Source organism: Haemaphysalis longicornis, unplaced genomic scaffold (genome assembly GCF_048455015.1).
Source record: "Haemaphysalis longicornis isolate Haplotype H1 unplaced genomic scaffold, Haemaphysalis longicornis Haplotype H1 scaffold_4, whole genome shotgun sequence".
Classification (NCBI taxonomy): domain Eukaryota; kingdom Metazoa; phylum Arthropoda; class Arachnida; order Ixodida; family Ixodidae; genus Haemaphysalis; species Haemaphysalis longicornis.
Genome location: NW_027526361.1, coordinates 178,433,810 through 178,451,441, shown reverse-complemented (window position 1 = coordinate 178,451,441; position 17,632 = coordinate 178,433,810). Strand labels below are relative to the sequence as shown.

The 17,632-nt window shown below is 45.3% G+C and overlaps 1 protein-coding gene across 2 annotated transcripts in view; it reads right to left on the bottom strand.

Annotated features, from left to right (window-relative positions):
• LOC144179525 (neural cell adhesion molecule 2-like) overlaps window positions 1–16,373 on the bottom strand; it is a 313,906-nt gene extending 297,533 nt beyond the window's left edge. The window contains exon 1 of one of the 2 annotated variants that reach the window (XM_077707918.1): window positions 15,610–16,373. In XM_077707918.1, coding sequence (XP_077564044.1) covers window positions 15,610–15,793 — 184 coding nt within the window. In that variant the 5' untranslated portion in view covers window positions 15,794–16,373. The remainder of the gene's footprint in view (window positions 1–15,609) is intronic. The other variant, XM_077707916.1, reaches the window with a different exon arrangement.
• Window positions 16,374–17,632: the final 1,259 nt, after the last annotated feature.

The window sequence follows — 17,632 nt, the reverse complement described above, 5'->3', positions numbered from 1 at the left end:
CACTGCTACACCGTGCGTGTTTTTGAGGGCACAATCTCTCTCTCAATACCCTTCTGAAGGAGTGACACCTACGGTTAACAAATGCACGTGTTTTCAATCTGGTTGACTGCCAACTTTTGCAAATTTCACAAAGCCTGTAAGGGCTCGTCTTTTGTTTAACAACCAACTGTAACTTCACACACCAAAACTTTGTATGAAAGTTGAAATGGTTTATCCAAATTTTAGGGCCAACAAATTGATGCGAGCAAGCACCTTTCGCGGCGCATAAGAGGGAGCAAGGTGAAGTGTGCGTGCGAGTGCCCAGGGAATAGCACTTGAAAAAAATAGGGAGCAAATAAAAAAATGGCGGTGTATCAGCTTACTTCGCTGCAAATGCCGGCGGAAGATACCGCCCCTGGCATGTAAATGCCTCTCTTGTCTTTCCCGCCTGTTTCTCTCCTCCCACACAAAAAACACGGTGGAGGATTGCTGAAGATAATTCAATTTTCCCGCATTCCGCTGCCGGCGCGCCATCTACTGGAACCTTTCGTTACTTTTAGACTTCCTAAAATGCCACCACAATGTTTCTGCTTGTGTGGGAGCATTTCTTGTATTTTTACTGTTTGCAAAAGGTATTGTTTCTATTTTCTAAAGCCATCTATCGAGCAGCTTTGTCATTTTGATTAAAAGAACACTATCAATACCAATAAGGTATGTTTTTCCTCCAATGTGCCCACAGCTTTCTTTTGGTTGAACAATGCTGACAAGTATGACGTGTGTTTCCAGATTTTGTGGCTTAATAGAGTTTTGCTTACATGAATCTCTCGTTCAAGTATCTTTTAACTTTAGGCAGGAAGTCTGAATCGCGCGACAGACACACAGACATACATGGAGTCAGAGAGACCGAAGTTTTCGGGTTTAAGTAGCCGAGGAACAAGCGAGGAAGCCGATAAGGGGACGTGGCAAGTCGGAGGCAGGCGGTGAGCAGTTCTTGGCGATCCTTCGGCTGTACGCGAAATTTCAGTAAGCACCGCTGTTGGGCAAGTTGGTGCATTATGATGGAAAAATAGAGCGCGGCTTCGACACCGACACAAAGCTTGTCCCTTCGTTCCTCCGTTGTGTCGGTGTCCAAGTCGCGCTCTATTTCTCAAGCGAACGTTCAGAGCCCGTCAACGCCGAGCCACATGTCCTTCTCGTGGCCTACACGACTGGCGATGACTTGGCCGCGTCGTCAACGCAGTGTTCTTTCGCGCCCACCGAGCATTTGGCACAGCACGCTTCGTCATCAGCCAAAAATGGCAGCGTGAAAGGCCTGCCCACGGCTCCAGCTTACCGCCACAACTACGTACCACCGCACGACAGGTGGAACTTTTATGAGGTCTTCCGAATCCCAGATTTTGCGATGTCCACCGGCATCTGCAGCTTTAAGTGAAATTAATTCAATGAGCATTCCTATAATGAGTACCGCTTGCCGACGTTAGTGAACAAAGGGTGACGGTACCGCTAACATTATTAATTAGGCCTAACTTTAGGGCACCTCTACCTCGAACATTCTGCCTGAAAGAGTGACGTTAGGCGAAATGTCGGGTCTTCGCCCCTACCGTCTCCTTCTCATTAATTTAACGCAAGTGAATCCCACAAGAATCGACCTCGGCTTCATTACTGACGCTTCACGATTTCTCGCAAGACCGACAAAGTAAGGCATAGTGATTCGCTCTCACGACAAACCGACAAACCAAGAACTTCGAGGTTCTATAACCCACTTCAAATTACCCCATCATTTAACATGGCGTCCCCCAGAACGCATATTGGCGGTGAGCGCGACAACGGGCGGCGCTAGGAATCGCGTCTGTGACGTCGGCTTGAGGATTCTCGCATTTGTCGACGGCTTCGCTTGGGCTCTCTTCTCCGCGCTGTTTCTTTACGCCAAGATGATATGTGATGCTTGTCCGCACCTGATTATTCCTGTGTGTCACTCCTTGTCACAATAGAACACTCAAAATCGCATACACTAGCCGAACGCTAATTTAAAGTACAGCTTTTGTTAACTCCGGAAGAAACATTGCCGGCGTCGCCGCATTCTTTGCGAAGCCGGCGCCGCGCAGAGCGCAAAGAGTCGGAGCTAGTCGTCAGCGTCTGTATCATAAATCTTTCTAACAAAAGGAACGGTCAGCTGCTAATAACTGACCATAGGGAAAATGCATGACTAAAACAAATTCCAGGACTGCTGGCCTCGGCTTGGGCAGAAGGCATTGCGATTCCCGGCAATCGTATGCAACGTAAAACATTTTTGGCAACAATGCCGAACACTCGAAAGTATTGTATCACGTCACTTTACGTTGTCATGGCATAAAAGTATTGCGACATGCACTGTGGTCTACAAAGACTGTAGGTTGAGTTCCGAATAAACCACTGTGTGTATAGGCGCGTGCTGCTTTTACACCAGGTATCTTCACGTCTACCGTGAATATACAGTAACACTATGTGTGTTTAGACCTGGAGGGATGTTCCGGTACATTGCCCGCAGCCTTATCATACCAATATTCAGATATGCGTTATGAGAAAACTGCAATAAACAGGAGGATGTGGACGAGAAAACCTCATTTAACAGTAAAACCGAGCTCATTAGTGGGGGGTCCACAGTCAAACACAAGTTGGCAAGAGTAATTTTCTTCAACTCATTGAACGCCATACCGGGTAATCCAGGATATGTAATTTACGCCCGAAGGAGTTACAAAACAATAAAGAGATGCTTGGACATATTGATCGATTTCTATTCTTGTTATGTTAGAAACCGGGCCGTACGCTACTTTCTGCGCTCTTGAGCGAGTTTATTCAGTCTTCAACAGCGTAATCGTGTCGTAACTGTTCGGTTTGAGAGTCAGGTCGTTATGATAACGATTGTTATGTAATTCAGGGCACAAAAGCCGCCTTCGAGTAGTCTGGACATCGTTGTAAGCACCGTTTCGCGGTGGCGTTGCACAAACGTTCTCATTGTATTTGCATGTGATTAAACAACGCACGGTGCGGATATGCACAATCTCGCACGCAACCATAACGAAAGCCAATCTCTGAGGAAGTTACTGAAATGCCTTGCAACCCGAAGAAAATATCAGCCCGAACCTTGTGAGCCTTCCGAACATCCCCAATCCTGACAATAAGGCATTTGTGACGGTGCCGAGAAATTAATGCGTTGGACGCAGAAAAACCATTCACCTGATACAAGCCAACAACAATGAAATAAATAGGGTACAGACGTTTTATTTCCGGCTGTGCGATGCGCGTGTATGGGTGCGCTGCTTGGTGCGTCGCATCAGAGCGTGAGTATTCATAAGAGCATGTCAAAAATACTTTAAGGAAGCCTACGCATATTGAATACTTTTAGAGCAGCTTTGAGCAATGAACCTCGAAAATAATCTGTAAAGGACGAGTTACGCGCGATCATCTGTCCGATGCTCTGAAGAAGGTTGTTCTGTCTCTCCTCGCGTGTCGCAAAATTGTGCGGGATGCAGGTTGAAATTGTTCAGAGGTTTCAGAAGCTCGGAAAATAACTGAATTACAGGAAATAAAATGTTTAATGCACTAAAGCATCAAATCTGGCAATTTTAAGCGCAGCATTGCTGCGCCTCACAAGCGGAGTGTAGCAGACGACAGCGGCGCGACTTCTGAAGCTGAAATTCGAGCCAGGTGACGCCACGCAAACATCTCACCACCAATAGCACGCCTTCCCTCCAAGGCTTTCCTACGTTTGCCACTTACCGATTGTTTTACCAGATGAAACAATAGGTAATTCTGTAAAACCAGCGGCCGGTGAGAGGGTAGTGGGGTATTTGTCTCTTGAGGATTACTTTTATTATATGTTACTTGTTTTAGTTTCAAGAGTTCACGCTAAATAATTCCTGAGAAGGTGGAATAATGGTAGCTGCTAGTTATTTTGAGGGTTTGTTTCATCGCAAAAAGAAAAAGAATGAAACGTAAACAAAAATATCAAACCTCCACAGAAAACCATGATGCTGTGTACAACGGTGGCAAGACCAGCTGCGGCAGGAAAACGCAACGTGGTCAGTTGCAGCGTTCCGGGAGGCTGGGTAAAACGGACGAATAACTGAGCGGCACGCGTGGTACCTCCTTGGCAGGCCGATCTGGGCGCAGCGGACAGCGCTCATAACGATTCATTATCCGCTAGAGTGCACACAGAGGCAGGCAAGGCTGAAATCCACCGACGAAAAGTCTTTCCGCCAAACCTCCCTCATCAATTTCACGTTGCAATGGAGCGGCCGGCTTGTGATGCCAGGAGGATGAAGAGATGATTCGTGGTGGCTGGTTCATAGGGGAGAGGGTTGAGCGGCGCAAAATGTCCTCAATAGTGATTTTCATTCGGATGCAAGGAAGGGCTTGGTTAACGTTTATGTGGAGGAAATGCAATGCTTAATGAGAAATAAGGGATATGAGAAAAAGCAAGCAAAAAAGGACAAAAAGATAAACCAACAGCCCTCTTTGAGGCCTGCTCAGAGTAGTTGATCTGTACAGCGCCAAAAAAACTCCGCATTTTATTCGACCATAGAGTGTTTATAGCAGGGGCAGTTTTGGACTGTCCAAGAAGTGCTCAGGACTGCGCTGGACACAGAAATAAAAGAGACCCAGTATTTTATTTCTGGGTTAAGAACACCAGCTAGGTGACATGACCAGTGACCACAACCGACTGCGCATTGCTTGTATATTGGAACCAGTACCCAATGCAACCACTACCCATTATCTCATTGCAACCACTAGCCAACTATGGTTAGGTTATTTTTTTACGGCGAAAGCTTTAAGTGTCCTATTGAGGGAAAAGATGGCGGGGTGCTTCCAGCAGCGGAACGGCCCGGAATGACGGCTTTTAGACAACTACGTCATCGTTGCCAGGAGGCCAGTTGACCTGATGGGGGTGCAACGCGAGAAGAAACGGGAGCATGCACCGGAGTTACGTCAGTCATAATATTGGATTTCATAATATTGGATTTTACGGTGTAACGTCGTGAACCCGTGCTCGGAGCCTGACCTACATTTAGTTGGACGCGCCTTCGCACGCTATCACGCTTAATCGTCAGACTACCTAAAGCTCAGTGTAGGTGCCGGACAGCGCCCAGAGGGCGACACGGAGCCCGCGACACCCAGCGCCCCCTTCGGCAGATATGCGCAACACTGGGTCGGTCCCCGCAAGCCGTACGTTCCTCGCTGGGGAGCGCTCTTCTTTTTGCAGCGCGGATGAAGCATATTAGTTGCTCCTTTTGGGTTTAAAACGACGTAAGAGATTGTACAGTAATCCTGCCACATAGTGCCGGTGAAGGATTTATCCGGCTGAATTCGCGTATGGCATATAAAGGCCGAATAGGCGTGATGCCCAGAAAAAAAACGCTTGTACGGCCTGCCAGCGGGCAAAACTTTCTTGAGACGACCAAGTTTCCCTTCAAAAGAAAACGCACTTTATATTGTTCAACCCACAAAATAGGAGGCTCTGTCTGCAAATATATCAGACGTTGGGCGATGTTTGCGCGCGAGGTATTCCATCCATGAGAGTGCAATTGCGACTGCAGAACTACTAACTGGAAAACATGGGTGTTACATATGAGTCTTTGATCCGAAGGTGATGTTCCACACATGTAACAGTATGAAGTTCACATGTGTATAGCGAAAGTTCTGCCGCTAATGTGTGTATGGCAAAAGTTCTGCCGCTAATAAGTTCCCGCTCCGCCAAGAAACGTTTGGGCTTCCAAGTCTAGCCGAGTATGCCGGCTGTATAAAAACACGCCCCAAAAAAGAAACTCTTCACGAGAAGGCTATCACAAGAAATTTCATTGGGCGGGGAGGCGGAGGCAGACCATCTAATAGCCGTATCGGAATAAATTACGGAATATTCATATTCGCGTATTTTTTTCTCTCCACGCCAACGGATCCGGCGTGAGACCTCTTAGAAAGAATTAGAAGAGCTTTTATTACCGCCTACACCTTTGCAGCAAAAGTCAAGGCAGGAAAATTGAGTTCCCTGCGGACACCCGTCACTGCCCCGGAGTGACCACAATCACAACGGATGGGATAAATAAAGTTTGTCCTCCTTCTCCTCCCCGAGCGCGAAAATTTTGTCCTGTGTTCATTTCTTTCCAAATTTATTTGAGAACGTCTTGTCTCTATTTTTCGTTGCTTTTGAGTGCCTTAGACAACCTTTTTGCAAGAAGAGACTGATTTTATGCTATCCAATAGCTTGCGAAACATTTGAGAACGTTAACGCCTCTAAGTCTCCGCCGCATATGTGTTTACATGTATTTAATACGGCAATATAAGCACGTGAAATATTAGACGACGCAGAGTAGAACCACTGGCTGATAACCTACGCTGCTATAACTGTGTTTGGGGGCCTTCTTTGTCACCAAATTTAATGTGCACTTATGTGCATTCGCCACCTGCTAACCAGCCTACTTACAAGCTGCTCGCACACCACAGCAGCATGGAATCCGCTCGCTTAGTGTGGGCTTTTCAAGATTCAGTAACCACACTTCGTATCTGCGAAAAAAAGAGAGAAGAAGAATCCGCGGGAGAATGCAATACCTTGAACACATGCTTCCCAGTTGCGTAAACCTAAGGCTCGGCAGCAAGGCGAAACCATTTTATCGGCGCCCCGTTGGAGGCTTCCCCCTACTATAATAAATTTCTGCATGACTTCGTTGCACTATGTAGTAGATATACACGCAAATAACGTTATGACACACGCTTTTGCAAAGTTGCGTTCACGGGCGCTGAAGGTGGTGTGCGCGGCTGGACCGACTGGAGTTGCGCGGCTGCAGCGCTGCGCTCGCCCGGCAAACTTCGCTGTCCGGAGCCTATAGATATAGGCCTAACAAGCATCATTTGCGAAGGCCCTTATTCGCAGTAATGCCGAGAAGGAGAACACTCAAAGAAACGAGAATGGGCTCATGAAAGGGGCCCGGGCCCCTCCTGCTGTCAAACAAAAGGGGCTCAGCATCCCCCCCCCCCCTTCTGAAACTTTTCCGGGTACTGTTTCAACTACGGATGGCACTGCTCCCAAACAACAACAAAAAACTTTCTCGAGTGGTGCAAAGTGCGAGGCTCAGTATGCCTGAGTCATTTTATCAGAACAGCAGTCCAGTATGCCGAGTGTAATCATTATGTAATTCCCATTCGCCTTGCTTTTTTTTCGTATTACTTGTTACTGACACGGTGCTATCATTAGAGCTTGCTGTTCCTGTACAACAAGGGTAGATGATCTTCGCTTAATTTTAATACCAAGTCCAATTGTATCCCACGTAAAGGCGCTTGCAAGTGCATTTCGAGTTTCACGTTGAGGATACAATTCCTCTTGTCTAACGAAACAAGCAGTTCCCATAACTATGACATGACGTAGGAAATTTCAAGTGGATACACGTCCACTGCTTAAAACTACTTGATTAACGATTCAGTTCAACGAGGTCGAAGATAGCCTTTATATTAAGCTATTACGCGCTGAAAAAAAACGCACTCTTATTTTTAGTAACACAATGTGCAAAAAAGAAAAGGTGGGGGTTTCGTTTGCATAAAATGAGCCAATATAGAAGAACTACGCCTCAGCCGCTGCGAGGTCTCCTTTGACGTTTTTCCATTCTTGGGCGGGGTATAACATTTCTTGCCGTGCAAAATAAAAACACAATCAAATATTCAAAGGGGCTCTGGTGTTCTTTTATAATTAAGGTTTCTCAAAACGATCATTTTCAATATTCTTTTGCACCACGAGTTTTTGCCCGCAATTATGCCCAGAGGTTTCTATTGTACCCACGAGTAGTGTATATACGAAGCTACTGGGCCACGATCATCTTCGTCATCATCATCACCAGCCTATCTACACCCACTGCAGGGCAAAGGCCTCTCCCATTAATCTCCAATTATCCTGCTCCTGTGCTAACTGCGGCAAATTTATCCCCGCGAACTTCTTTATCTCATCTGCCCATCAAACGTTCTGCCGCCCCCTGCAACGCTTGCCTTCTCTAGGGATACAGTGTTACCCTTAATGAACAACGGTTATCTTGCCTTCGCATTACATGCTCTGCCCACGTCCATTTCTTCTTCTTAATTTCTACTAATACGTCCTTAACACGCGTTTGTTCCTTGACCCATTCCGCTCCGACCGTCTTATGACCACAAAAAAAATGAAGTATAATATTATTTGATCAATATATATTTTTGGTTCCCCATTCAAATACTAACATTAGTAATAGGATTATAATATCCTCAAACAAATGACACTCCTACTACTACTAATACTAAATTCTTCACCATAACTGATCATCATTCAGCCACCCTTCCTCCTCCAAACACCTGCGAAGCCTCTGGGGATAAGAAAATCCCGGGCCATCTCCAGTAACCTTAAACCTGGGGAGGGCGAAGCTTGAGTGTATCAGTGTATTCCTGACGCCTTGGCGTTTTTGCTAACGGAGATGGAAGGGTTGTGGGGTAGAGCTATACAGCTTTGCTCTAAAAGTATCTTGTCTCTAAAGCACGAATCTGTCTAGCGGGGGGCGTAAACGAGTGTTCGAGTGTTTTAATACCGTGACTGCATGAGACTACGGTTACGACGACGACATTAGACGCCGACAGCACGAGCCCCTAAGCGGCTTCAGCCCTAAAAGAAGGATAATGGGAATTCACGTGATTTCGGCATCTACCGGTGCGAGCTGCGCATTGCGGCTTCTGCTTCACTTCGCGGAACGGCAGGAAGTAGCGCGTTCTAGTCCTTGTCTGTGACATGGTAGACAGGTTAAATTTATTCTGGTTTGAGAAAAGACCGTTTGAACACCAGACCCAGGAACTACATTCCTCAACCCACGAGCCTACAGGTGCAAATAAGGACATACAGCGGTCGCTTTTCGTTTCCTCTCTTCCTGAACAGTCTCAAGTGGTTTTCACTTGGTTCATGCATTTTCCTGCCCTGGCTGACAGCCGTCCACTTATTTGGCTGTTGACGTGCCGTCTCAAAACACTGCGGTGGCCACAGAAAAGTAACTCGAAAAATGATGCACAAAGAACACCACACAATGCACCGGACAATGCACAGGTCATTGACGCCAGGCAAATGACCTGAAAAGTATCCCACCGGAGTCCTCCATGCAAACAAGTGCGGACAGTTTTGCCCCCCGCTAGGTGCTTTTTCCCAAATTCAGCTCAGCGCGGTATAGCATACTGTTCCAAGAAGCAAATAAAAATAAAGCACGGCAACAAGAAAAGAACGCGTAAAAATTGAATTGGCTTTAGCGACTGTCAACCGTGTTTACTGTTGAACGGGGGTTGAGGAACATGAGAGGTGGGCAGAGAAGACAAAAGAGGCATTTACGCAGCATAGGCGGCTGAAGACTATCGTCTTTCGACGACAATTGCAGTGAAATCAGCAGATACGCAGGCATTTTTTATTTTGTTTATGCATATGAAACCACGCAGTGTTCTGTCGAAGTCTTTGACATTCAACTTCAAGTGTAGGCTTCTCGCTTCCGTCCCAATGTTTTATGTTGTGTTCTTTCTTGATCCTAGCCATTTATTGTTCATTTGAACTTGAACATGCAGGGCATGAAAGCTGTACCTTTTCGCAAGCAGCACCCCTTATTATCGGACGAAGGTACTGATTCTAGCGGATGGAATGTAAATAAAAGGTGGCAAGGGAGAGAACTCGCCATTGGCATATACGCGGCTGTTAACGATAGGCAAAGAAATTCCTTCAAAAGGGCCGACCCCCTCTTTCTCATGTTTTAGATAGTTGACTACCATCATTTCTAAGGCCCAACGAAATACCGAAACTATATATGATAAGCACACAGTAATAAAATGATAGCGACGTGGAGCGGCCGTAAGCACAAAACTGAAGTAGGCCGGCGAGATAAAGTGAAGACGTCAACCTTGCGCAAACAAATATCCTATACATAGGAAATCTAAATCAGAATAACTTACCCGGCTCATCCAAATAAAATAATGCTGTAAACAGCCCCTTTGCGTTAACTCTGACTTGTATTACTAAGACTAATTTCCATATACGCTCCCATAAACACTTTATAGCCGAGATACGTGCGAAAGTTGTTCTAAATTTTGTTGATCATGCCCGAATAATTTGCTCAAGCACACCAGTCCCTGTTGTGGAGACATAAACAAAATGTACGGGATCTCGTCAGGACAGCAACATTTCATGCAAATAACACGCCTAAGGGAATGATTCTAAAACATCAGAAGCATAAGGTTTTGCGGCAACCCTGACAGGCGCTGATCGATATTCAGCGCTGATTGTCGCTGTTGATGCTGAAAAAAACGAACTGGAGTGTTAAGAAAACACGCTAAGAAAAGAGCACAGAAAAACTTCAGTCAACATTCCAGGTATCTGCTCGTTAGTTTGTGTATCGGATCTGAAAATATTTGTAGCGTCAGTGAAATAAAAACCTTAGACATTGTTTTTAATGAACATTTAAAATGGAATGCCATGTAGATCACGTCTGCACTAATTTATCTCGAGCGTCTGGGGTGCTTCGTAGGTTACGGCGTGTGGTTCCATCAAATATTATACTTATTCTTTATCATGCTATATTCACAGCTCACATCAATTACTGCAGCCTCGTATGGTTAACCACTTCCGCAAAAAATAATAATTGGCTGCATTTATTTCAGAAAAAGGCCATTTGACATATCGCAACTGTACCGTATGACTCTCACACGAACGAACTATTTCTTCAGTATAATCTGCTTCCTGTCCAACGTATCTACAACTTTATTCTTCTAACATAGTATAAAAATAGCTTGCAGCACAACGCTGCAGCTTATCTAAGTCTATGTAGTTTAAGAAAACATTTGTACGTAGTCTACGAAATAAGGGGAAGGAGTACATGGTTCGTGCCGTTTTCAAGAACGAATAATGGCGATTATAGGTTGCAATCCCGAACTGCCCGCCTTTTAAATAACCCAGCCGAGAGTGGCATAGCTATAAATACAATTTCTAAGTGAGATTTAAGGAAACGTTTACTGCTGAACATGGAACATTTTTAACTGAAAATCTATTAAGCGTAGTCTCTCCTGGCGACCTTGGTTTGGCCAAAATTACTTATATTATTTTTCAAGGGTTTTATTGGTATTGTCTTCATTCCCTGCACACTGGAGCATCTAAAAAGTACCCTACATTGATTTTACCAATATTGTGTGTATATATTTATGTGGATACTTCTGTAGTGCAGATTTTGATGAGTGTATGCATACATGTATATAACGACTATATATAAGCATATCTATATAAGTTTTGTTTTTTTTCGTTTTTTCTGTATCTACACAGGTTCCGTACATATCCAATATTTCTCTTTTTATGTACCTGTGTACCCCAGCTTCTATTGTAACCTTTATATGTATGTATGTACCTATGAGTGTCTATATGCGTGTATGTATATCATTTATTAAGTTTTTTTTACAAACTGTGAGCTATAGTGCATTTTAACGCTTTCTTTTATGTTTGTGTGTAATATCGACATGTTAAGGCGAGATTTATTTTCTTAGGACTATTTCCTGTGCGCATGCTCTAAACTCCTGTTTCTCCTCTGCCATGCCAACCGTAAGGGGCAAACACCCCGTCAAGCTGCATTTTTGCAGCTTTTTGTGTTTGTCCTCGCATGTCTATGTACGAAATGCTCAATAAAGTTGAAGTTGAAGTTGAAGTGCTACCCAATGGTGAGTTCGTGTCCTTGTATATATTTTTGCTACACTAATGGAGGTCTTTTCCGGCACCCGACCGGCACAATTCAGAAATTGCCTGAAGTGTTTTGGGAGTGAATGCGAATAATAAAAACAAAATCACTCTGGAAATTACGATATCCACATTGCCTTTACTGTGATACCTTCGGTGCATCGTTGGCGATATATAATTTTTTGTGGGTTATGGTGGCTGCAGGTGTTAAAAATGTCCGCCCACAACAACGTACACGTTTAACATAATGTACAATATCTAAATAAACAATTACGGAAACAACAGATGTGAGCTATAAAGTACCTTAATCTCTAAAACACTGATCCTTTGTCCTGTATTGTGCAGCATCAGTCGGTTAGATTTTTTTCTAGTCTTTATACCTCACAATAGTAATTCATGCCAAATGCCGCAATTAGGTTGCAGATTATCGTCATTCTATTCGTTAAAACGCGGTAACTAACCGTAAGTGTTTTCGTACTCGGTGTATGTAAATTTACGGAAGCCTGGAATAAAGACTATTTGGACTGAGCATTATCAAAATAAGGTGCACACTCTGCGAACGTTACTCAATCTTCAACCATCTTTATTCCGTGCGTTAGCCGAATTCATTTTTTTACAACCAAAGTACGACGGCAGCTGCATATGCCGCTTTCTAGTGAAATCTAGCAGCATATCTAAGAAAAGGGGACTCGTGGTCATGGTGCAAAAAAGATGGCTCGAAACGATTCAGGGGGATTGGCAGAAAAATGGTCACCCAACAAGGGAAATTACTCTATATATTTTAAAATTAGCATCATCGTTATCATTATTAAACGCCTATTTAGTTCCACCGAAGGACGAAAGCCTGGCGCAAGGACCTCCGCCCACTCCTGCGCTTCTCTGTCATTCTTTGGCTCCAAATTTTCTTATTCTAGACAGTACTTCTGCTGGAACTATTTTTGGGTAACCAGTATGCTACCCTGGTGGCTCAGCAGTTGTCAGCTCGTCTCGCTAAATTGCCAGCCCACGTCTGTTTCAATATCTCAATTTGGACTATATCTTCTTCTCAAGTTTGTTCCCTGATCCAGGAAGCTCCTTTCCTCTCACTAAGCCGCTTCTCTGTCATTCTTTGGCTCCAAGTTTTCTTATTCTAGACAGTACTTCTGCTGGAACTATTTTTGGGTAACCAGTATGCTACCCTGGTGGCTCAGCAGTTGTCAGCTCGTCTCTCTAAATTGCCAGCCCACGTCTGTTTCAATATCTCAATTTGGACTATATCTTCTTCTCAAGTTTGTTCCCTGATCCAGGAAGCTCCTTTCCTCTCACTAAGCCTCTCACCCATCATTATTCGTTCCATGGCCTGTTGATCAGAAATAAGTTTGCTTTTGAGTGTTTAGTACGGCGCCCATTTTCCGCTCCATCTGTCATCATTGAAATGATGCCTGGATTGCATACGATGTGTTTAGTAATAGAGTAGCTTACTTGTCATTATTTGTGAGTGCATTCCGAGTGCACTGCAGCCCATTCCTATTCTGCGCCGAATTTCTTTATATCGGTTGGAATGAGCCATGACACCTTCCCAAAGTAGTTTTATTCTTCTACTTGTTCTGGTGGTATAAAAAAACGTTCCGAAAGGGCGCTTTAAACATGTTCATTTATCTTTACGGTATATTTATTCATATTTACTTTTATTCTCATGTCCAATCCTTCTGATTGTGCTTCCTCGAGCATTTCATGTAGGTGTGCTGCGCACTTACTGAGCAAAACTATGGCGTTCGTCTACAAACCTCAAATGACTCAAGTAGTCTCTGTTTCTCCTTGGTTCTATGTTTCCCAGTAACGCTTCCTAAATACGCTCTCCAGACATGCCGTGAAGAATGCTGGCAAGGTCGCATCTCTGTAGTATGCCCTTACGGATCAGGAATTGCTCGCTTTTTTTGTGAACGATTCTACCTGTGTACCATTAATATATGTCGTCTTGGAGCCTTACGTAGGTCTCCTACGTTGTCTGGTCCTTTAACCCTTACAGCACTGCTGTGGGTTTTATTTAATCAGATGATTTTACATAGGCTATGCATGCCATGTAAACAGGCCTATGTAATCTGGTTATTTTTGTATTACTTCATTGATTACATGAATGTGATCTGTTGTAGGTTCTCCTCCACTAAACCGAGACTGTTCGCGGGTTGTCGGAAACCTGGGCTGTAGCTTGTATGGTTAAATATTAGCTTGGTAAACAGCTAGCTTGCATAGTAAAGTGTATTTTTAAAATCTTCGATTTTGGCCGTTTGGTGGATCTGGATTATGTCGGCAATTATTTGGGTTATGGGCCCTTTTAAAGCACTCAAGGATCCTCAAAATACTTTAGCACGCTTTTCGGTACAATATCTGCTCCCTGCTTTAAGACATCCACTGTTATGCCGTCATCAACTGCAGTTTTTTTCCTCTTTCCATGCCTCTAATTGTCATCTCTACTTCCTCTATGTTATTTCCGGAACACTGCAAGCTACGCTTGTACGGTCAGTAGTTTTCCATGATCTAACGTTGCTGGCGTATAACACAAAAAATGTGATTAAAAGTAGAATCAAAAGCACCATCATGGTCTTTGCCAAGGCGGGATCGTCAGATTCACTAAATAGTTTCCTCCTTAAACCATGCCGGCGTTTGTACGCAAGACGGCAGACCCTTCTTCCATTAAAGCGTAATTTTTTAGTTCGACTTGGAGGTTCGGTGGGGCGGTAGTGTAATTGTTCACACACAGGGCACTTTGCAAACATATGACTAATGCGGATCGTCGAGGAGATATAGCAGGCCATGTTTAATGCGCATTTAATTCGAAAGGGGCTAATCTCCACAAGTTACACTTCCCTGAAATCATATTTCCCAATGCATGTGAAGTAATGTAGAATTCTCCAAAGCTTCTCTTTTAATGAAGCGCAAGCTGCGGCTGTGCATCGCAGCCCACGTTAAGCAGCCTTCCTTCACCTTTTTCTATAATGAAAAATTCCCCGCATTTCCCCGAGGGGAAGAATGTGAAAGTGCGAATGCACGAGTTGAATTTGCGTGGTTCGGTAATGTTCGCGAAAGAGAGATCACACACACACACACACAACTACAAAGAAAGAAAGATGCATTTATTCACAGACACCTATTTGTGTTGTCGTTGTACTTGATTGCTAGAGCGGATCTCAGCTTTGAAATTTCGTGTCAGTACTCCTTTAAGCGGGTGCATTAGCCCTTCTCACGCCCGATTCCTGGCCAATCCCCCACGTGGGTATGTGCCATGTCAGCGGCCAGGCAGCGCGCCCATCTCCCCCCGTCGCCAAGGAAGACGAGGAGATTCCTGGCCAATCCCCCACGTGGGTATGCTATGCGGACATCGCCGGTGGACGCAGGTTCAGGGTCGCTTAAGAAGTGCATCGCACTTAAAATCAGCGGTGTAATAAGGTGCTCTATTCCAATAGAGCGTCAAGAAGGTTGTCCGAATGTGAGACCTCTCGAAAGTTCTAGCCCGCATGTAGGAGTTGGAACTTTAAAGTCGATGTTTTTTCAAGCTTATTACGAAACTGCAGAGCACTTCTTGCGATCGCGGTGAAAAGAAACATTGTTTGAATTAAAAAAAAAACTATGGGTGCCTAATGTGAGAAATATGCACATGGGCTCTTCGGCTCACGGCATTAGCCGGCTATGGAATGATTGCGACCGTGTTTTCAACGTGCAACGAAATTCCGGAACGTGGCGCTGTTTTGTTTTTCACGTCCATCGGAAAAGTAGGCGCCACGGCGGGGATCGAACCCCCGTCCTTGGGCTCACCAGTACACAGCGTTAGCCACTGAGCCATGGCGGCGGGAAGCAGAAAGTTCGTAACAAGGAGCACATTTGGAAATACTCCCAATCTGGGCGCAGCGGTGGCAGCTTACCTGTCAGCTGCTCGTCGTCGAAAGCGTGTGCCGATCCGACGAAGCGCCAGAGCAGCATCGCCGCTATCAGGGCTGGCAGCTGCCCGATGGGGAGATGGGTAGGGGCGTACTCCAACAATGCCCGGGAAGTGGACAGACGCCGTGGGACAGCGGCGACCGACTGCGGCCTTCGCGCAGTCATCATCACTATCTTCCTCCGACGGGTATCCGTACTATGCGGTCAGCTGGAGTCGTATCCTGAGTAACGAGCAGCACTCTACCGGGTTTGGCGTTTAGCCATAAAGAGCACAGCCCACAAGCGCACGCGCGTACACAAACAACAAAAATGAAAGAATCGGCCACAAAAGGATGAAATTGAATTTGCGCAGTACAAACTAGGCCGCGGCACGGCAGTCACACCATCCTCATTCAAGAAGCTTCACACGTTGCGGCAGAGACCGCTATCTCAGCACTTGATCCATCAGCGGGCCACAACACCCGACACGCGCATCTCACAACAAACTCAAGCCGGAGGGCACTCCGCTGCACGAAAGAACCACGACTGGCGAAACAAAAGAGAACGAAACGCAAATTGACGAGACAGATCGATTCCCTTCACTCCTCACTTCCTGATCTGTTTTCCCGCCGGCTTGCGCGCTGCTCAGGCGCACTTTGTGTGTGCGCACTATTGCTTCGCCGCTGCCGGAAACTTTGGCCGCGAATTCCACCGCCGCTGAGGGGCGAGCAGGAGCGTATGCCGAAAATCAGCGGGGGCGCGCTCGGGAGCACACAGAGCGACCGGCAGTGGCTCCCCCTCGCGGCACGGACGTCACTCGCGGGCTCAAACCCTTGACTGGCGGAGGGTTCCGAGCGCCGCAACCGGAGCCAGCGCCGCCCCTCTCGCCGCCTTTTGCCGACGGGCGCAAAGACAAGAAGGCTGCACGCACGTGGCGTACCAGCCTCACCAGCGGCGGTCTACGCTGAGCGTGAGGAGCGGTAGGGGGTGGGGGAGGGGGGAGTCTCCTTCTGTGCCGTCGCCTGCGTCGCTTAGAATGGCAACCATGAGCGCCTTCATCCTGGGCTAAGCATATTTGCATTGTAATGCGTGGCATTCTTTACACGGTAAAACAATCACAGCCAGGACCGCGTAACGCCCTGAATATTCACAAACATGCCTATTTGGCAGAAGTAACACCTTTGTTAGATATAAAAGCGTGAATTGAGATAATTGGTAGGACAGAGTTCTGAAAAACGAAAGCCCGGTAAAAATAAAAATAAGACCTTCACATAAGTGGTCTGAGCAAACAAAAAAATATGCACCTTGTACATATCCCATCAACTCAATGATTAAACAAACAAAAAAATGTGCGGAAAGAAACATCGGAAACACGAATAAAAAACAGCGCAAAATGAACAACTCTGCAGCAGGCTTTGTATATTCGAAAAAAAAATCTTAAAGAAAAAAGGGAGCTTCATCGCTATACTAGTAGAAACATACATAATTGACAAAGAGAAACAAAAGAAGCTTAATAACATAATTCAACATCTTTCGCTACTCATAGCTATACTAGGCTGTACAGAACTCTGCACTACACGCTAGGCACTAGACAAGAACTAGACACAAGACAAGACAATAGTCTGAATTTCTGCAGGTATTGTTTTGCCATATGCACGGTTAACCTGTATGACTGTAACACGCCTAACGACTGAGCAAATTGTTACTATTTACCGAGACCGGGAGAAGCCGTACGCAATTTTTTTCTATTAAATTCTGTTTTCCATGAAATCCTAATGTCCGGTGTACATACGCAAGCAAATATCCCATGCACTTGCTTACAGCGTCTTGCGTATGGCGTTTGCATTTTTTACTTCTGTACCGCCTTCTGGAAAACCAAAATTAACTGTGTGTTGAAATCTGTTCGTAGGTCAGTAATGTACGGTGCATCGCTTGATTCGCATGTAGACGTTTTTCAATTGTCAAGGATGTCCTATTTCTTTGTGTTGTTTGAGCAAACTGTGGTGTTAAAATATATTTGGTCTCAGG